Source organism: Tamandua tetradactyla, chromosome 4, assembly GCF_023851605.1.
Source record: "Tamandua tetradactyla isolate mTamTet1 chromosome 4, mTamTet1.pri, whole genome shotgun sequence".
Classification (NCBI taxonomy): domain Eukaryota; kingdom Metazoa; phylum Chordata; class Mammalia; order Pilosa; family Myrmecophagidae; genus Tamandua; species Tamandua tetradactyla.
This window is the reverse complement of record NC_135330.1, coordinates 184,893,342-184,911,264: the sequence shown is the minus strand read 5'-3', so window position 1 is coordinate 184,911,264 and position 17,923 is coordinate 184,893,342. Positions and strand designations below refer to the sequence as shown.

At 34.9% G+C, this 17,923-nt stretch overlaps 1 protein-coding gene across 2 annotated transcripts in view; it reads right to left on the bottom strand.

The window, feature by feature from the left end:
- The window catches only part of RNF17 (ring finger protein 17), a 137,118-nt gene that overhangs the window by 48,711 nt on the left and 70,484 nt on the right, over positions 1–17,923 (bottom strand). For both annotated transcript variants that reach the window (XM_077158768.1, XM_077158769.1), the window contains exons 21-23: positions 12,099–12,326; positions 11,311–11,461; positions 11,034–11,152 (exon numbers count right to left, since the gene is read on the bottom strand). In XM_077158768.1, the coding sequence (XP_077014883.1) occupies positions 11,034–11,152; positions 11,311–11,461; positions 12,099–12,326 (498 nt within the window). The remainder of the gene's footprint in view (positions 1–11,033; positions 11,153–11,310; positions 11,462–12,098; positions 12,327–17,923) is intronic.

The window sequence follows — 17,923 nt, the reverse complement described above, 5'->3', positions numbered from 1 at the left end:
CTAAATATCAAATCTATACTAATTATTCTTATGAATGAAAGCTTAAACTGTTAATAACTCCTAGAATTAGGTATGCTTTAATAATACAATGGTATATAAAGATCAGTGTAACATGGGATTTTCCCATGGCATATTATAGATTTACTTCTGAACATTTATAACATTAAAAAAAAATTAGGAAAAGGATTTGTGAGAATGGCAGAACAGAGCTCTAATTCTGGATTCAGACCTTGTTTATAATCTTAGCTCAACAGTTAGTAAATTCATGTCCTTGGGTAATAATTACTTGAAGATTCAATTTCCTTATCTATAAATAATATCTATTGCTCAAAGGTTTGTTGTGAAGAATAACTGAAATAATGACTTTAAGGCAACCTGGTTGAAGAGTATTGAAGTTTACCTTCTATTATTATTAGGCTCTTAAAATGACTGGATTCCATTTCAATTCAAGATAAAATTTAAGGTGCACACAGGAACACAATCTCTAAAAAATTAGATGCAATTAAGGGACTGAAAGAATCTTGCTTAGTTATTTTAATTAACTGACTTTAATGTGGAAAGGAAAACCAGGATAGGATGAATGTAGTATGTAGGTCTGAGATTTCCATTCCAGGACACAAATAATTTATAGATATGGTCACATAGCCAGTATCAGTATTCATAGGCAATGGGACAGTTGCCTACAAGATTCGAGAAATATTCTATGCACAAATGAATTATGGAAGCTATTAAGATTTAACAGAATATGAGCAGTGAGGATAGAGAGGGGTCACTAAGAACAAGGTATCCTTATTCTAAGCTCATTAAAAAAATATATCTGTTTTCATGAAGCTGAGTGTAGGTATGGTTAGAGGAGAAGGGCTGGGGACACGTATGAAACCAGAAGGAAAAACAGAGGATAAAGCCTGAGATGGTATAACTTATGAATGCCTAGACAACGATGGTGATTAAGTAAATGTACAAATATAAAAATGTTTTTGCATGAGGGAGAACAATTGCATGTCAATACTGCAAGCTGTTGAAAATGGGATGGCATACAGAAAAAAGTACAACCAATGCAAGCTAGGATCTATAGTCAACAGTAACAGTGTAATATGCTTCCACTGAATGTAATAAAGGCATTACACCAAAACTAAATGTCAACAAGAAGCAGGTATGGGGGAAGGGTATGGATTCTTTGTGGAAGAAAAGGGAATGTCTTCATATAGATTATGGTGGTTAAGGCATTTCTATCTACTTACGTTGGATTGCACCATGTGTGAATACAACTGTTTTAAAATGAAAAAAAAAATCAGTTTTCAAAGCTTATAAGTCAAACCAATGTCAGCTTTGTGGCTAACTTTGGGCAAGGTACTAAATTTTTCTATGTCAAGTTTCCTCAATTGTAATATGGATATAATAACAGTTATCATAACAATGTCGTTGTAAGAATTAAACTAACACAAGTAAAGCATGTTGAACTTTGCTGTACTAAGCACTCATTAAATGGTAGTTGTTATTGTGTAACATACTAGTTTTCTCATGAGATCCTTAAGGCTAAGATAAACATAGGCTGTGTTAGGCCAAACCTCCCATCTATAACTTCCACGAGGCCCCTTGTAAAACCAAATCTGCTCCCACTCAGGAGGCAGTCTCATGATTTTCCTTGCATCCACCCTCCGGTGGCTGCATTCTTACGATAGCTCTCCTTATCCAACCTCCCCCCTCTGGTAGTTACAGCTCCAGTGGGTACAAGCTTGCTATAACTCCCGTCTTAGCCTGCCAAGTTCTCACTCCCAAACTAGACAATGAAAATCCACCTCCTTTTCCCTATCCCTGCTAACCATCCTACAGGAGCTGTATCCCTTCCCCTGACCAAGGCTGTTGCCATCTTAAGCATCAGTCCGCTAGCTCAAAGCCTCACAATAAAGCTCCTTCAATCAAGTTTTGGTCACCTCTCCAACTTCCCATTCAAGAAAGCTATCAGGATACATAAACTAGTGTGGCTTATCTGTTAAAAATCACCTACATATTCATTAAAGTTTTAATAATAATACTGAAAAAGTCTTAGGGATCTTTTAACTTGATTAAGAAATAGATTCTCAATAAAGCTATTTGTACCCATGCCTGAAAAACCTATATATACAAACTTATACATCTCTCTCTCTCTCTCTCTCTCTCTATATATATATATATATACACACACACACATATCTCTATACACCTGTGTTCTGTGTGCATATAATTTTCTTGGGGAGGTGAAAAGCACAGTTTCAGCAGACTCTCAGGAGTCTTACTGGGACTGGCCTCCAGTAAGATAAGGTCTGTAGCCTGGAATTTAAGTCCTCCACATCTATTTGGGTAAATACAGGAAGGGACCCAAGGTTGTGATGGTATCAAAGAAGAGAGAGACAACGCTGTTACTGATGGAGGACATTTTGGCAACATGGAATCAAAGCCTTAAATACATGCCTGCCTTTGGCCCCAGCAGTTTCATTTCTAGGGATCTATTCTGAAGAAACAAGTAGAGTTGTATATAGAAATTTACAATTTATATCTCTTTAATAGAAAAAAAAAAGAGGAAACAGAAGTCTGACATTGGAAAACTGTATTGACAAATTATGAAATGTCTATACAACAGAATGCTACATTAAAAACTTTATGTTGTAGAAACATATTTAATGACATGGTAAGATGTTCTCCATATATTTTCATCTTTTAACAAAAGAATGTTTCAACATATATAAAGTGGAAGGACCATTATAACAAATCCATCATCCACCTTTGACAATTACCTCTTCAGGACCAATCTTATCTCATCTACGATTACACCTATATACCCCTACTCCTTCCACCATCTTCTCCTAACACTGAGGCAAATCCCAGAGCTCTTATCTTTGTACTCATAAATATTTCAGCACATACCTCTAAAAGACAAGGATCTTTTAAAAGACAAAAGCCTTAACATTTACACACCTAAAAAACTGATGCCTATCATTATCTATCTAGTCAGTGTTTAAATTTCGACTCTCATTATTATTTTTTTTAAGTTTATTTGTTCAAATTAAGATTCAAACATAGTCCAAAACTTGCATTTGGGTGATAGGTCTTTTAAGTTTCTTCTTTAGGTTCAGACTCCCTCAGTTTTTTCTTCTCTGTATAGCAATTATTTGTTGAAGAAATTGTTTGTTCTGTAGAGTTTCTCATTTCCTAGATTTTGTCAATTACTTAACCGCAATACTTTAAACATGTTCTGCTATGCCCTGCATTTCCTCGACTTACTTGATTTTTGGCAAAAATATGTTCTAAGCAGTCTTAGACTTTCTTTTTACAAACACATATTCTCCCTTACTCTCATACCCCTCTCCTGGTAACCTCCAATCTGCTTTCTCTCTCTGCGAATTTGCTATTTCTAATCGTCTAGGTATTATACAGGATTTGCCCTTCTATGTTCTTGCTTATTTCACTGGGCATAATGTTTTCAAGTTTCTTCCATGCTGCAGCATGTTGTAGAACTTCATTTTTTCTTGTTGTGAATAATATTCCATTGGGTCTATGTACCACATTTATCCATTCATTTGTTGATTAACACTTGGGTTGTTCCAGCTTTTGCCTATTATAATACTGCTACAAACAATGGTGCACAAGTACCTGTTAGCAACCCTGTTTTCACTTTTTTGGGTAAGTAGCTAAAAGTGGGATTGTTGGGTCAAATAGTAATTATTTAACTTTTTGAGGATCTACCATTTGCTTTCCACAGTAGTTGCACCATTTTGCATTTCTGCCAATAATGCACTAGTTTCTCTGAAACTTCTCCAGCACTTATTTTCTGTTTTTTAAATAAGAGCCGTCCTTGTGGATATTAAGTGGTATCTCACTAAGGTTTTAATCTGAATTTTCCTAATGGCTAATGAACATTTTTTTTCATGTCTTTACTGGCCATTTGTATATCTTCTTCGAAGAAATGTCTATTCAATATGTTTAATTTTTTGCGAGATAAGAAGCAATTAGTTAGATTTGCTTCAAGTTAGGAAGCAAATTTGGGACCATCCAAAGACTGAAGCTGTCCTGTATAACTCTGTATAATGTGGGTAACATATAAAAGCATTAGAAAATTGTCTTCATTATGGTTGCAGATAGAATAATGACAAAGCTTTTTCCCACATGTAAAATTATATCTAGTAATCCATGGTAAACAGTAGCTAAGATTTATTTGGCAATGGTTAAGGACTGTTTTGCACCTTTGGAAGGAAGGAAAATTAATTTTTGGCAACACTGCTGCTTCAGTGACTACATATTTTGATTTTTGTCTACAGAAGCCAGAAATTCAGATTTTTACGTGAAATCTATGTTTTAATGTTGAAAACAATCCAACATTTAAAAACATTCTGTAGGTCAAATACATGGTACATGTTAGCTGAATTTGACCCACAAACTGTAAACTGCCACCTTTGATATAGATGTATGCTTTCACATTTATAGAATACACAAACATTACAAAGGACAGCCTACACGCTGAATACAAAATCAATATCCAATTTCAAAACCAATCTGATTTCAAAACCAATTAGAAATTTGACAGAAATAAGTGTAAAACTCTACATTTTGGTGGAAAAGTCAATTATTTAAGTATTAAGAGACACAGCTTTATAGTAGATTTGGGTGAAGAGGGGGAAGTTCCATCTCCATGGACACCCATCCAAGTACAATACCTTAAGGACATCAAAGCATGTCATGCTCCTCCAGGTCAGTGGGTGGGTTTCTGTCTATAGAATCTGATCTCTGTTTCAGTTAATAATACCTTCTGCTTTGGAGTAGGGTCTGATAATTCTGGTTCAGTGAAGAATTCGGTAGACCCTGAGTACTTGGGATCTTTTTTGGAATCATCCTTTAGTAAAACTGAAATGCTAACAGAGTGACTGCTCTGACCACCAGGCTTCTAACTAGTGCCCTAATATTCACAAGCTCAATGTGAGTTCAATGAAACTACCTAAGAAATCTAATCCAACCCGATTCACCCCCCCCCCGCACAATATAAATTTAAATAGTGCAAACAAATTATAACTCAACAGAATCACATATTTATAGTTTTGTAACACTCGCTCAAAGTATACCTGAAATATTTTTCCTAACTTAAATCAGAAAACATCTAGAGAAGGAAGACTGGGATAATAATGTTTTTGTGGAACACAATAGCTACCTTTCAATATTTGATGGTTGGAACAGACAAGAGACAAAATTAAGATATGTGTAAGATATGGAGAATATAATTTTAATGCTATATAAGGGAATATTAGCAATCAAAACTGACAAAGAAACAAGCTCTCTTTAGAAGTATGTTTCATAGCACTATGAGTTTTCAGGCAGGTCTTAAAATGCCCATCTATTAGGGCTAATATAAAATTACTATTGTGATGACTCTAAGCTGTTTGGATTTCAATTTTAAGACTCTATGGTTCTCGTTTCAAAGATGCGATAGCTTTATTGTCATGTATTTATCAATGAAAGTGAGCCCTTAGAAACTAAAGCACCTATATTCCTTTAAGCTACATTTTGTTTACATATTTTTCTTAATATTTTAAGATTATCTGAAGATCTTAAAAATCCAATGAATTCACCTTTAAAAGTTATTATGGAAAATTGAAACATATATATATATATAAGTTGAATCAACATAAATCTGTTATCTCCATTACCCAGCTTCTATTATCAATACATGACCAAATTTCATCTATATTCCCACTACACTCCCCCTCCCTGATTACTCTGAAGCAAATCTGATTACTACATCGTTTCAACTCTAAACATTTTAGCTTGCACTGCCAAAAGACAACTTTGAATCTTTAAAAAATAAATATAACCAAAGTACTATCATATCTAAATAATCTAATAATTCCTTAATATCAAATATTGTGTTCGTATTTTTCTGTTTTAAATATGTTTAAATTGGTAAGCAAGCTTCAAGACCTGGAATCTATCCATCAGAATGGTTGATATGTATTTTGAATTCCTGTCAACTCTTTCCCTAGAAATTTTCTGTTGAAGACACTGAGTCATTTGTTCTGCAGTTTGCTATGATTTGGATTTAGCTGAATGCATCCCCATGGTGTTTAACATGCTCCTCTGTCCCTTGAACTTCCCTTTAATTCATAGTTAGGTAAAGTGTCTTAATCAGATTTGGGTTTGCATGTCTCTTTTTCAGTAATACTACTTCATAGATGGTGCTCTGTGCTTCCCTCAGAAGGTATACAATGCCTGGGTCTCTGTCTTCTTGTTAGCCACTGACAATCATTGTCAAGATCCCTTACTTTAACAAGGGTTATAAAATGGTGGTATTCTAATATCATTCTTCTTTTGTTAGTTGGAATACTTCTATAAAGAACAACTTTCCCTTATCACCTATTTGATTATCCTGAAAATACATATTGTACAGGAAAAGCAAAACAAATGCTTGTTTCCCTTATTTACCAGTCTTCAGAATAATGAAATAGATATGTAGAGTCCTCTAAAGGTGATCAATGAGATTTTTTTTTATGTCACTATGAATTCATAGATTTAAATATCAAATGTTTTAATCCATTATAATTATCATCCTTGTAGATGCTTAAATTGTCTCATTTTTGGTAGTGGAAGTGTATTTGGGTTGGCTACTGAGTACTTCTGTCATGATCTCAATAATTTTTCATACCTTTCATACTTTTTCTATGGCAAGATATTCTATAAGCATATTGTCTATTTCTTCAAGACCTGGAATCACACATTTCCCCACAGAACACTAACTTATTTTAATGGGAAATGGTATTTGGAGACCACAATTCATATACCAGCAGAGGTCAATGCTATGGAGTTAGTCTGGTTAAGCAAAAAATATATATATACATATATTATAAGATTAAAATACCTCATGAGTTTGTATTGATACAGCCAATTCAAAATTAAGACTACAAGGCTTTTAAATGACATCAATCTTAAATCTTTTAGATCTTTATCAGTTCTTAATGAAACGTACCTAATTACTATTTTGATTTATCCCACAATATGCACACAACAGCTTCAGAATAACAATACCAATACTACTATCAAGTTTGGGATTACTAAAAAGAGCTTGTTTTTCTCCCCCCAGGCATTCTTTTGTCCTTAGGATATAGTCTTGGAAGGATGATTAGTCAACCTCCTGTTTTTTTTTTCCAAGTACATTTTTTTTTTTAATTTAAGAAAACAAACAATACGCTTAGAACCACCAACTTAATGTGTTTCAAAGTCACTTGAAAAAGTTCCTCTCTGAGAGGCTAGGCCACCACTAGATATACAGTTAGATTTAATTTCACTTTCCTATTTTCAAATATGAAATATTAGCATAGTTTCAAAGTTAAATCACTATAGTTAGTAACCTCTTATTTGCCCCTCTCCTTCCCTCAGCATCTATTTCGAAGTACTCTCTTTTACTCTTATTTATAGCCAATAAGAAAAATGGCAAACTTAATTTTAACATATACTCACTCTTCTTCATTTTCGGAAATTTTACTATGTCAGAGCATCCATTGCTTACTATACTGCTTCCCTGATGATCATTTAGGCTAAGTTCTATAGGTAAAATAAATGTAAAGCTCACCACCAGTCTTTAGATCAAAATCTCTCATGTCATTTTGCTTGTCTGAACCTGGTTCTCCAATGGACTCGAGAAGGGTTCTTAGGAACAATATACCCTGAGACCATGTGTGATAACATCAGTTTGTGTTTCTCTTTATACTTGAAGGCCAGTTTGTCTGCCTACAAAATTCACAGCTGAGTATTTAAAATACATTATTCCAATATCTTCTAGCTAAAGCATTATTTTTGACAATGCAATTTTCCAAGTTGATAATTTCACTAAACTGTCTCTTGGTGCTGGCCATTCTGAATTTATTCACTTATGAAAACAATGTGTTCTTTCAATATATGGTTCTGAATAGTCTTTATTTTAGGAACACTTTCTTGGATTGCAGCTTTATGTTTAGTTCTGTTGCTTTAGTTTTTGCATTAAGTCAGGGTTCTTCAGAGAAACAGAACCAACAGGAGATGTTTAAATACTAAGAGATTTATCATAGGAATTGGCAAGTCCAAACTCCATACGGCAGCCTGCAGGTTGGAAGCTGATGACATTGATGCTGTCCAGGAGAAGTTAGCTGACTGAAGTAGAGATAGAAACTCTTCTTTCTGGGTGCTGAAGTCCTCAGTTCTCATTTTCAGACCTTAAAATGACTGGAAGAGGAGACTCGTCTCATTGCTGAAGGCAAATGTCTTTGGTGACTATAAGGTATAATCAGCTGCAATCAACTAATGATTTAAATCCACCCATGAAATACTCTCACAGTAACAATCAGGCTAGGGCTTGCTTGACCAAACTGAGCACCATAACCTAGCCAAGTTGACACATGGTATTAGTCAATACAGTTTTCCTCTTTGTGCATTTTATATACATATCTTTTCTTTTGAATCCTTTGGACTTATGTTCACGGAAAATTTAAAAACCTCTCATTTCTTCTATTCTTTTAAGGCATAAGTCATTGTGTTTGTTTCTGTTCTTTCTAGTTTATTCTACATTTCTGAAATGATTTTCTTTCATGGATAATTTTTTACAGAGTTCTCTTTACAAATCATCCTTTCTCTCTAATCTTATTTCTGAGTTTTTCTGATTTTGTTTCCTGTTTTTCTTTCATAGCTAATATCATTTAAAGATTTTCAGTTCATCTTGAAATGCTAGATTACAGTTTGTTTTGTGGACATGTCTATCTCAGTAGATTTCCTTTGCTTCTAGGAGTATTATTTGGCTCCTCATTCTCTTTTCAGTAAAAATAAATTGGCATGGGTTGGACACAATCCTTTCTTTTCCTATTTTTTTAAAATAAAATAAATTTTCCTGTGCTTTAAGGAAAAGAAGATCATGATTACTTTTCTGGCTTAATGACTCTGGACTCTTTTTTGTCGTTTTCCCGAAGTGAGAGAAAATACGACCTCACACTTTGAAATCTCGCTCCTATGCTCCCCTCCTCTACTTTTTTCTTTTCTTTTTTTTTTTTTTGGTGGGGGGTGGAATGCTTGGGCCTGGAATTGAACCCAGGTCTCCTGCATGGCAGAAAAGCCTTTTCTCACTGAACCACCCATACACCTTTACCTCCTCCATTTTCTAAAAAAAAACCTGTAGTAACATACATAAAATTTGTCGTTTGCACCATTTTTAAGCATACAATTCAATGGCATTAAGCACAATTACGTACCTAAATGCATTATCACTACCACCCATCACCAAAGCTTTTTCATCACAAACAGTAACTTTATACTCATTAAGCAGTAACTGCCCATTCTTCTCTACCCAACCCTAAACTACTTTCTGCCTCTGTGAACTTGTTTATTCCAGATATTTCACATACATGGAATTATATAACATTTGACCCTTTGTGTCTGGCTTATTTCGCTTAGCATAATGATTTCAAGTTTCATCTGTGCTGTAGCATGTATCAAAACTTCATTGCTTTTTATAGCTGAACAGTATTCCATTGTACGGATATGCCATATTTTGTTTTTCCATTCATCTGTTGACAGACCTTGGGTTGCTTCCAGAGTGTGGCTATTGTGAGTAACGCTGTTGTGAACATTAGTTTACAAATATCTGCTCAACGTCCTGCTTTCAATTATTTGGGGTGTATACCAAGAAGTAGAATTGCAAGGTTATATGGCAATTCTCTGTTTAACTTTTTGAGGGACACCAAACTGTTGTCTACAGGGCTTCAAACTCTTTCATTCCCACCAGTAAGACAGAATGGTTCCAATTTCTCCACATCAACACTTGTTATTTACCATTTTTTAATGTTAAATAAAACACATATTTTTTTAAATAACAGCTACCCTAGTGGACATGGAATGACATCTCATTGTGGTTTTGATTTACATTCCCTTATTGCTAATGATACTGAGCATCTTTTCATGTGCCCATTGGTCTTGTGTATATTTTCTTTGAAGAAATATGGATCAAGTTTTTTGTCCAGTTTTTAATTGACTGGGTTGTTTGTCTCTTTGTTCTTGAGTTGTACTTCCTCCTCTACTTTCATCAGGATCTTGTCTTTCCTTTGCCCCACTTCTGTCTTGTTCAAATTAGACACTATTTCTAGGACTTTCTCTTCAATGTGGGGTCACCAAAGGGAGCTTTAGTTTACTTTCGAGAGTTTATATGGGTAAGAAGGCTACAGTACTGTGAAACTGTGGCACCTTACAGACCCCTTGCATTCAATTATGAATTGCATCCTGCATTACCCACCCTCTCAGTTTTTGCAGCTGTTCTCAGACTGGCCTGCAGATTTCATGAAATACTGTTACCAATTCTTATACAGACATTCAATTGGCATCTCTCCATATTCTCCCACACAAATGCTGATACAATAAGGGTCCTGGCTCATGGTGTGCCCTACCTGCTCAAATTTGAGGACTCTTGAGTGGCTATCTTGTTCTCCACTCTTGTTTTAGATGTTGACTGTATAGTTTTTGGTTTGCTATACAGGTTGCTATTTTATGGTGGGATTCCAGTAGACTCAAAAACTATGCCATAGGCAGTACAATGGTGGCACAGTGGCAGAATTCTCGCCTGCCATGCCGGAAATCCAGGTTGGATTCCCGATACCTGGCCATGCAAAAAAAAAAAAACAAAAAACAAAAAAACAAAACTATGCCATGCTATTTTCCCAGAATTCTAATTCACATTTTTGGGTAATCTCAGTTTTCCATGCAATCTAAGCTTGTGAAACAGTCCATTTTATTTCTATCTGCTGTTTTTGTTCCTCCATGTTATTTTACATTCAGCAGTTAATTCTCAAGTGAGTATTTTTATTTCCTTAATACCATTAAAATACATACACTTCAAATTTTTATCTTTATCTATTTTTAAAATTGTAAATGAACTAGATTTTATGAAAACTTAAGAACATATTAACAAAAATTGAAATAAGAGCCTATGCAAAAAAGAAAAATACTTAAAGTGATCATATTCAATAATGAGATTAATTTATTCAGCTAAAAACTACCTTATATCAACAAGAGAGCATTCCAAAGATAATCTTCCCATTGTCTTTAGATTTTCTTGAAGTTCTCTTAGACAGTTAATATTCACCACTAGTTCAACACCGACATCATACAGCAATACCTATGAAAACAGTAACTTTAAGTCTATGAAAGATAATACCTCAAAACTGTTTTTATTGCAAACTGAAAAGCATAATAAAGTTTGGGATTAAACAATTCCAGGAAAAAAAATACAAAATTCATTCACATTTTGAATTATAAGTTTAACTCTGCATTTACCTCTACCAATGTGTCTGTAATCATTCTGATGATCTGGCCTCTTCGCCACTGATTTTTATCAGGGATCTTAACAGCACAGTGCATTTCATTCTCCCATTTAACAGGTTCCCATTTTGAGCTTTCATAAGCAGCTACCATCTTTTCTTCTAAACTATACAAAGATAAAAAATATTGAACTTTCTAAATCTTTTCTTATATCATAACATGGTACTTCTTCTACTGTTCTGTCTTGCTCATTCCACTCCAGCCAAACTGAACATCTGATTCTTCCTTGAATAGAACAAGCATACTTCCACCTCAGGGTCTTTGTACTGGTTGTTACCTCTGCCTGAGATGAACTTGCCCCAGATACCCTCTGTTTCTTAAAGACCCATTTCAAACGTCACTGTCCCAGTGAGGTCTTCCTTGACCATCCTAAAATTGTCTTCCTCCTCAAATATTTTTTTCTCTATTGTACTTAATATTATGTGCCACACTAAATATTTTTTTGTTTAATGTTTTTCCCTCTAAGAGAAGTTAAGTTACACAAGAGGAAACACTAATCTAAGTTTTTACCACTATTTCCCTAATACTGGTAGTCACACTGCAGGTGTTCAATAAGTATTTGTGGAATGAATGAATTGTAGTTCAGCAAAAACAACCAATAAAGATACTTTTAAAAACTTTAACATTATTTAGCTTAAAAAATTTTGCTACTTTTAAATTCTACATTTAAGACTTCTGAATCTTTGAAAAAATATAGAAAAAGGACAAAACCACATGCAATATGTTTTCCTTATATGTTATACCTATTAAGCAAGTTTTCTGTTAATAACCACTGAACATAAATCTTCTCAGGAGAGATTACATTACAGATATGCACAGGCAGTTCCTTATTATAAAGTGATTGGAAATTTTCATTAGGTAGAGATTTTGCAGACACAGGATTTAAGTTGTTTACTTCATTTAAAATAATTTCTGCTGGAGAGGGATCCCATACTTCAATATGCTTTTTGGAATTATCTCTGAGGGTATATCTGAAAAATAACAAAATCCATTAGCAAAAAGAAAGGTTGGCAAAATAATTGTATATACATTTGTTTAGAAGTAGAGATAAACAAGTTTGATCTATGATTTAGATTTAATACTTCCTGGTTTTGATATTAATTACTTTAGCAATTTTAGTCATTTAAAAAAAAAAGAGTTCTTAACCAAAACCAAAGCAAGCACAAAAAGGAAATAAGAAAGCTACGTTGAAAGTTAAGATTTCTATTTCAAAAGCACAATTTAAAAGACCAAAGCATGCTCACAAATTCACCTCTTCTGATTGATATTATGCACTCACAAAGGGACAGAAGAATTATTTAGAGTTTATTTGATAACCTGAATATTTCTCCTTGGCTAAAACCATCAGTATTTTTCTAATGAGAATAAAAGTGGAAAACAATTGCTATTAAAAAGCAAAGTTACTAAAGTTTACAATGTTCATAAATCAGATTAAACTCTAATCACAGATAATCACCAGGTGTTATTTCTATAAGGTAAAGGGAAAAACTTCTTTTTATAATTAGCTGACATTCAGCTAATCAAAATGTATTAGTCAAGGTTCTCTAAAGAAACAGAACTGTTTTGGTTTGCTAAAGCTGCTGGAATGCAATATACCACATATGGAATGGCTTTTAAAAAAGGAATGTATTAGTTACAAGTTTACAGTTCTAAAGCCATAAAAATGTCCAAACTAAGGCATCCGGATAAAGACACCCTGACTCAAGAGAGGCCAACGTCTATTACATGGGAAGACATGTGGCTGGTATCTGCTTGTCCTTGGTTCCTGGTTCCATTGCTTTCAGCTTCTAATGTCAGTGGTTTCCTCTCTAAGAATCTGTGGACCTTCATTTAACTCCTCTGGAACACAACTCTAGATTCTGGCTTGCTTAGCATCTCATGTGAAATCACATGGTGACGTCTGCTGGGCTCTGCATCTCCAAATGTCTGTGTCTAGATGTCTGTTCTCTCTGTAGACACTCTAAGCATCTCCAAATGTCTGCATCTCTATTGGGTCCGAAGCCAACTGTTTTCCAAGCATATGAATCTGAGCTTTCTTCAAAATGTTTTCCCCTTTAAAGTACTCTAGTAAGCCAATCAAGACCCACTTCAAATGGGTGGAGTCACATCTTCATCTAATCAAAAAGCCACACTCACACTTGGGTGTGTCCCAGCTCCATGGAAGTAATACAATCAAAGGGTTTCAACCTATAGTTACTCAATCAGGATTAAAAGAAACATGGCTATACCCAAAAGACTGGATCAGGAAAAAAAATGACTTTTTTGAGTACATAACAGCTTCAAACAGACACAAGAACCAACAGGAGATATGTGTAAATATGAGATTTATAAAAATGTCTGATGCAACTGTCGAGAAGCAAAGAATCCAAAATCCAGAGGGCAGGCTGCGAGGCTGGCAACTTCGATGAAGGGTCTCAAGGAACTCCACAGACGGGGCTTGCTGGCTGAAGAAGCAGTGAAAAACTCTCTCCTTTCCCTTAAAAGTCTTCAATGGATTGGATCAAATCCAACTCCCTGGATTATCTCATTTATGGAACACACACCCTTAGTTGATTCCAGATGTAATCAGTCACAGATGCAATCAATTGAATAATGATTTACTAAAACAGCCTTCTAGTTTACTAACCAGACAAAAAATATTCTTGCAGTTTAACAGGCCACTTCTTGCCTGACCTGAGAACTGGGCACCATCACCTGGCCAAATTGACAACTGAACCCTACTATCACACAACGTCACTAACAATTTTTGTTGCTAAATCCAAGACAGTTTTCAGTCCTTAGTTAACTTATTTATCAGGACTATTTTTTTCCTTCTTAAAATGTCTTTCTTTGGTTCCTGGTTTTTCTTCAATCACATGCCCCTCTCTCTACCACTTTTCAGACCTCTCTTCTTTTTCCATAAATTATAATCCTCATGGCTGCATATTCATCAAGAGAGACTGACATAAAGGATGAGAGGTATGATTTTATTCATTTTCCTGGCCTCATAATCATGTAAATGCTGCTAACTCCCATCTCTATCACCTAACCACATTTTTTTTCCTGTACTCTAGATCCATACAATCATATCCTTCCTTCAACTAATATTTACTGGGCTTGTATTAGGAGACACAAGAGATATGTCAGTAAACAAAACAGACTGCGTTTTTGTCCTCATGGGGTGAGACTAAGAGACTTACATAATTACACAAATAATAAGTTATAATTATGGACAAGAGGAAGGAAAAGAACTAGGGCACAGGCCAACAAAATCTAATTTAGTCTAGGAGTTAGGCAAAGCTTCTCTGATTAAGTGACATTTCAGCTGAGATTTAAAAAGGAGCAGTAGTAGATATCTAGGCATTCCAGGAACCAAAAGACATCTTGTGGCTTTAACTCAATAAACAGAGACAGCATGAGATTGAGGTAGGCAAGGGCCAAATTATTTGGGTGACATTTTTTTATTTTATAAAGGATGGTAGGCACTGTGTATAATACAGTTGAATTTAATAGAGTCTAGGTTGTGGTATTTGTTATTTCTTGTCTTCTCATCACGGAAAGTACTTACAAGAGAACCTCAAATGTTGCTTTGAGGATGGGCTAGGTACAGTGAAAACACTGGGCTTACTTGGATTAGTAGGATAACAGAAATTAAGGGTTGGGAGAGCAAGGAGATAAATTGGGATTAACAGAGGACCAAAGGTGGATTTATTGTGAAACTAACTGAGTTTAATATTCAAGACTCCACAATCACATAGATCTCCTGAAATGTGCCCAAACAATGTGTTGTTGTAGAATTTGCAAAAAGTTAAATTATCCTTAATTGCAATTGGGTAAGACTACTGTCTGTAGTCCCATTTTACCTCTGTCATATTTGTCCTTGCCTTGAGTACTAGTCAAGCATTTTGAGATCTGGTTAAGGGGAAACTGAGTTGAAGATATGCTTAGTTTGGATTTAGTACGATTTAATTTTAAGCTTCATCACCACTTCCCTGTAGAATTTGCTATTCCTGTTTTTCAGACTTCACTATCTGTTCTATTTCCTTTGTAAATGAAACCAATTGCCAAACTCACACAAATGCAAAGGCTCCCTGACCTTTGTATGAGGTCTGCAACTCAATTATGGTACTCAATTTACAAAATTGAGTACTCAATTTACAACAAATCAAATAAATATGAAAGTAGGCATTAACAGCAGAATTTTATAAGACTTACAATGACTAAATAGCAAAATGGCAGAAGAAAGTCCTATGTTATCACTAGTGACTTAAAATATAAATGAATAAAACTCTCCAGTCAAATGGCAGAGAGACTGGCAGAATGGTAAAAAAGCATGACCTTACTGAATGCTGTCAGCAAGAGACTCACCTTAAATTCAAAGACATAAGTAGGTAGCAAGTGAAAGGATAAGAAAAATATGCCATGCATGTAAAAACCAAAAGAGAGCTGGGGTAGATATACTAATATCTGATAAAATGGATTTTAAGTAAAAAACAGTTATGAGGGACAAAGATGATCACTATATACCAATACAGTGGTCAATTCCATAAGAAGTAGGTAACAATGATAAATATATATGCATGTAACAGCAGAGCTATTTGAAGCAAATACTGGCAGATCTGAAGGGAGAAATTGATGGCTCAACATTAACAGTAGGAATTTTAGCATGCCACTTTCATTAATGGAAATAACATTGTTTTGGCTTGCTAAATCTGACAAAATGCAATATACCAGAAATGGGTTGGCTTTTACAATGGGGATTCATTAGCTTACTATTTACTGTTCTTAGGCCATGAAAATGTCTAACTCAAGGCATCATCAGGACAATACCTGGACTCTGAAAACAGGCTACCAGCATTCAATACCCCTCTGTCACATAGGAAGGCACATGGCCAGTGTGCTCCTTCTCTCCCAGGTTTCACTGTTTTCAACTTGCTGCTTCAGTGGCTTCTTCTGTTTTCTGTATGTTCTTTCTCAGCTCCTCTGTTGTTTGTTTTCTCCTGTGAACTTCTCTTTGTGTTTCTGTTTTCTGTGTGTCCTTTATCCTCCAATAAAAGGATTAATACCCACCTTGAATGAGGTGGGTCACTACGCAACCGAAATAACTTAATTAAAGGGTTCCACCCACAATAAGTTTACAGTAAGTTTAATCCGTAGGAATGTATTAAAAGAACATAATCTAGGAAGAGATGTTTATTTGGTGCAAAATTTATATTTTCTGTAGCACACTATCTAAGTGAACTTGCGTGGTCAGTTTTTTTGAAGACCATAATTACAGGGAGCTTTGAATAAGGAGTGAGATCTTGTTAGTTTGTACAGGTTAGTGTGACACTCTGATACATCCCAGAAAATGTAATGTTTGCAAAGTCCCCCTGAGGGACTAGGGAAAAATGTGGAAATATTAAACTTCCCCACTTGGGAATTATTGATATTCTTGCAAGCACTGGGGACTACCAATTTAATAGGCCAAGCCCTCGATTTTGGGGCATGCCCTCATGAAACTTACACCTGTAAAGGAGAAGTTAAGTCTACTTATGATTATGACTAAGAGTCACTCCTTGAGAACCTCTTTTGTTGTTCAGATGTGGCCTATCTCTGTAAGCCAATTCGGCAGGTAAACTCACTGCCTTCCCCTCAGTGTGAAACATGATTCCCAGGGATGTAAATCTCCTTGACAATGTGGGATATGACTCCCAGGGATGAGCCTAACCCTGGCATCATGGGATTGACAAAGGCTTTTTGACCAAAAGGGGTTTAGAGAAATGAAACAAAAACAAAGTTTCAATGGCTGAGAGATTTCAAATGGAGTCAAGAGGTCATTCTGGAAGTTATTCTTATCCATAATATAAATATCCCCTTTTAGTTTTTAATGTATTGCAACAGCTAGAGGGAAATGCCTAAAATTGCTGAACTGTGATCCAGTAGCCTTGATTGTCGAAGATGAGTGTATAACTACAGAGCTTTTACAGTGTGATTGTGTGACTATGAAAACCTTGTGAATGACATCCCTTTATCCAGTGTATAGAAAAAAAAGACAAAAAATAAATTAATAATGGAGGGGGATAAGGGGTATGGGATATTCTAGGTATTTTTTTTTGAGTAATTAAAATACTCAAAAATTGATTGTGGTGATGAATGTATAACTATATGATGATATTATGAACAAGTGATTTTACACTTTGGAAGATTATATGGTATGTGAATATATCTCAATAAAATTGCATTTAAAAAGAATGTAATAAAAAACATCAGCATCTGCTCTGCTCTAAGAGACTGTGCCTGTCCAATAAAGTTTCTCCTTACTATAGGAAGCAATAAATTCAGCTTTGTCCTTTTATTTCAGATACCGATAACTAACATTATTTGACAATTCGGATGTAGATATTTTATTTTTTACTGTGTAAAAATCCACATAAGAATTCATCATTTCAATGATTTGAGAATGCATATTCAATGGTTTTTAGTACATTCACAGAGTTTACAGTCCCTCCAAAAGAAGTTCTATACCTCCCAATTTCCCCTTCCCCAACCCATCAACAATTAATCTTTCTGACTCAGTGGATTTTCCTATACTGGACATTGTATATAA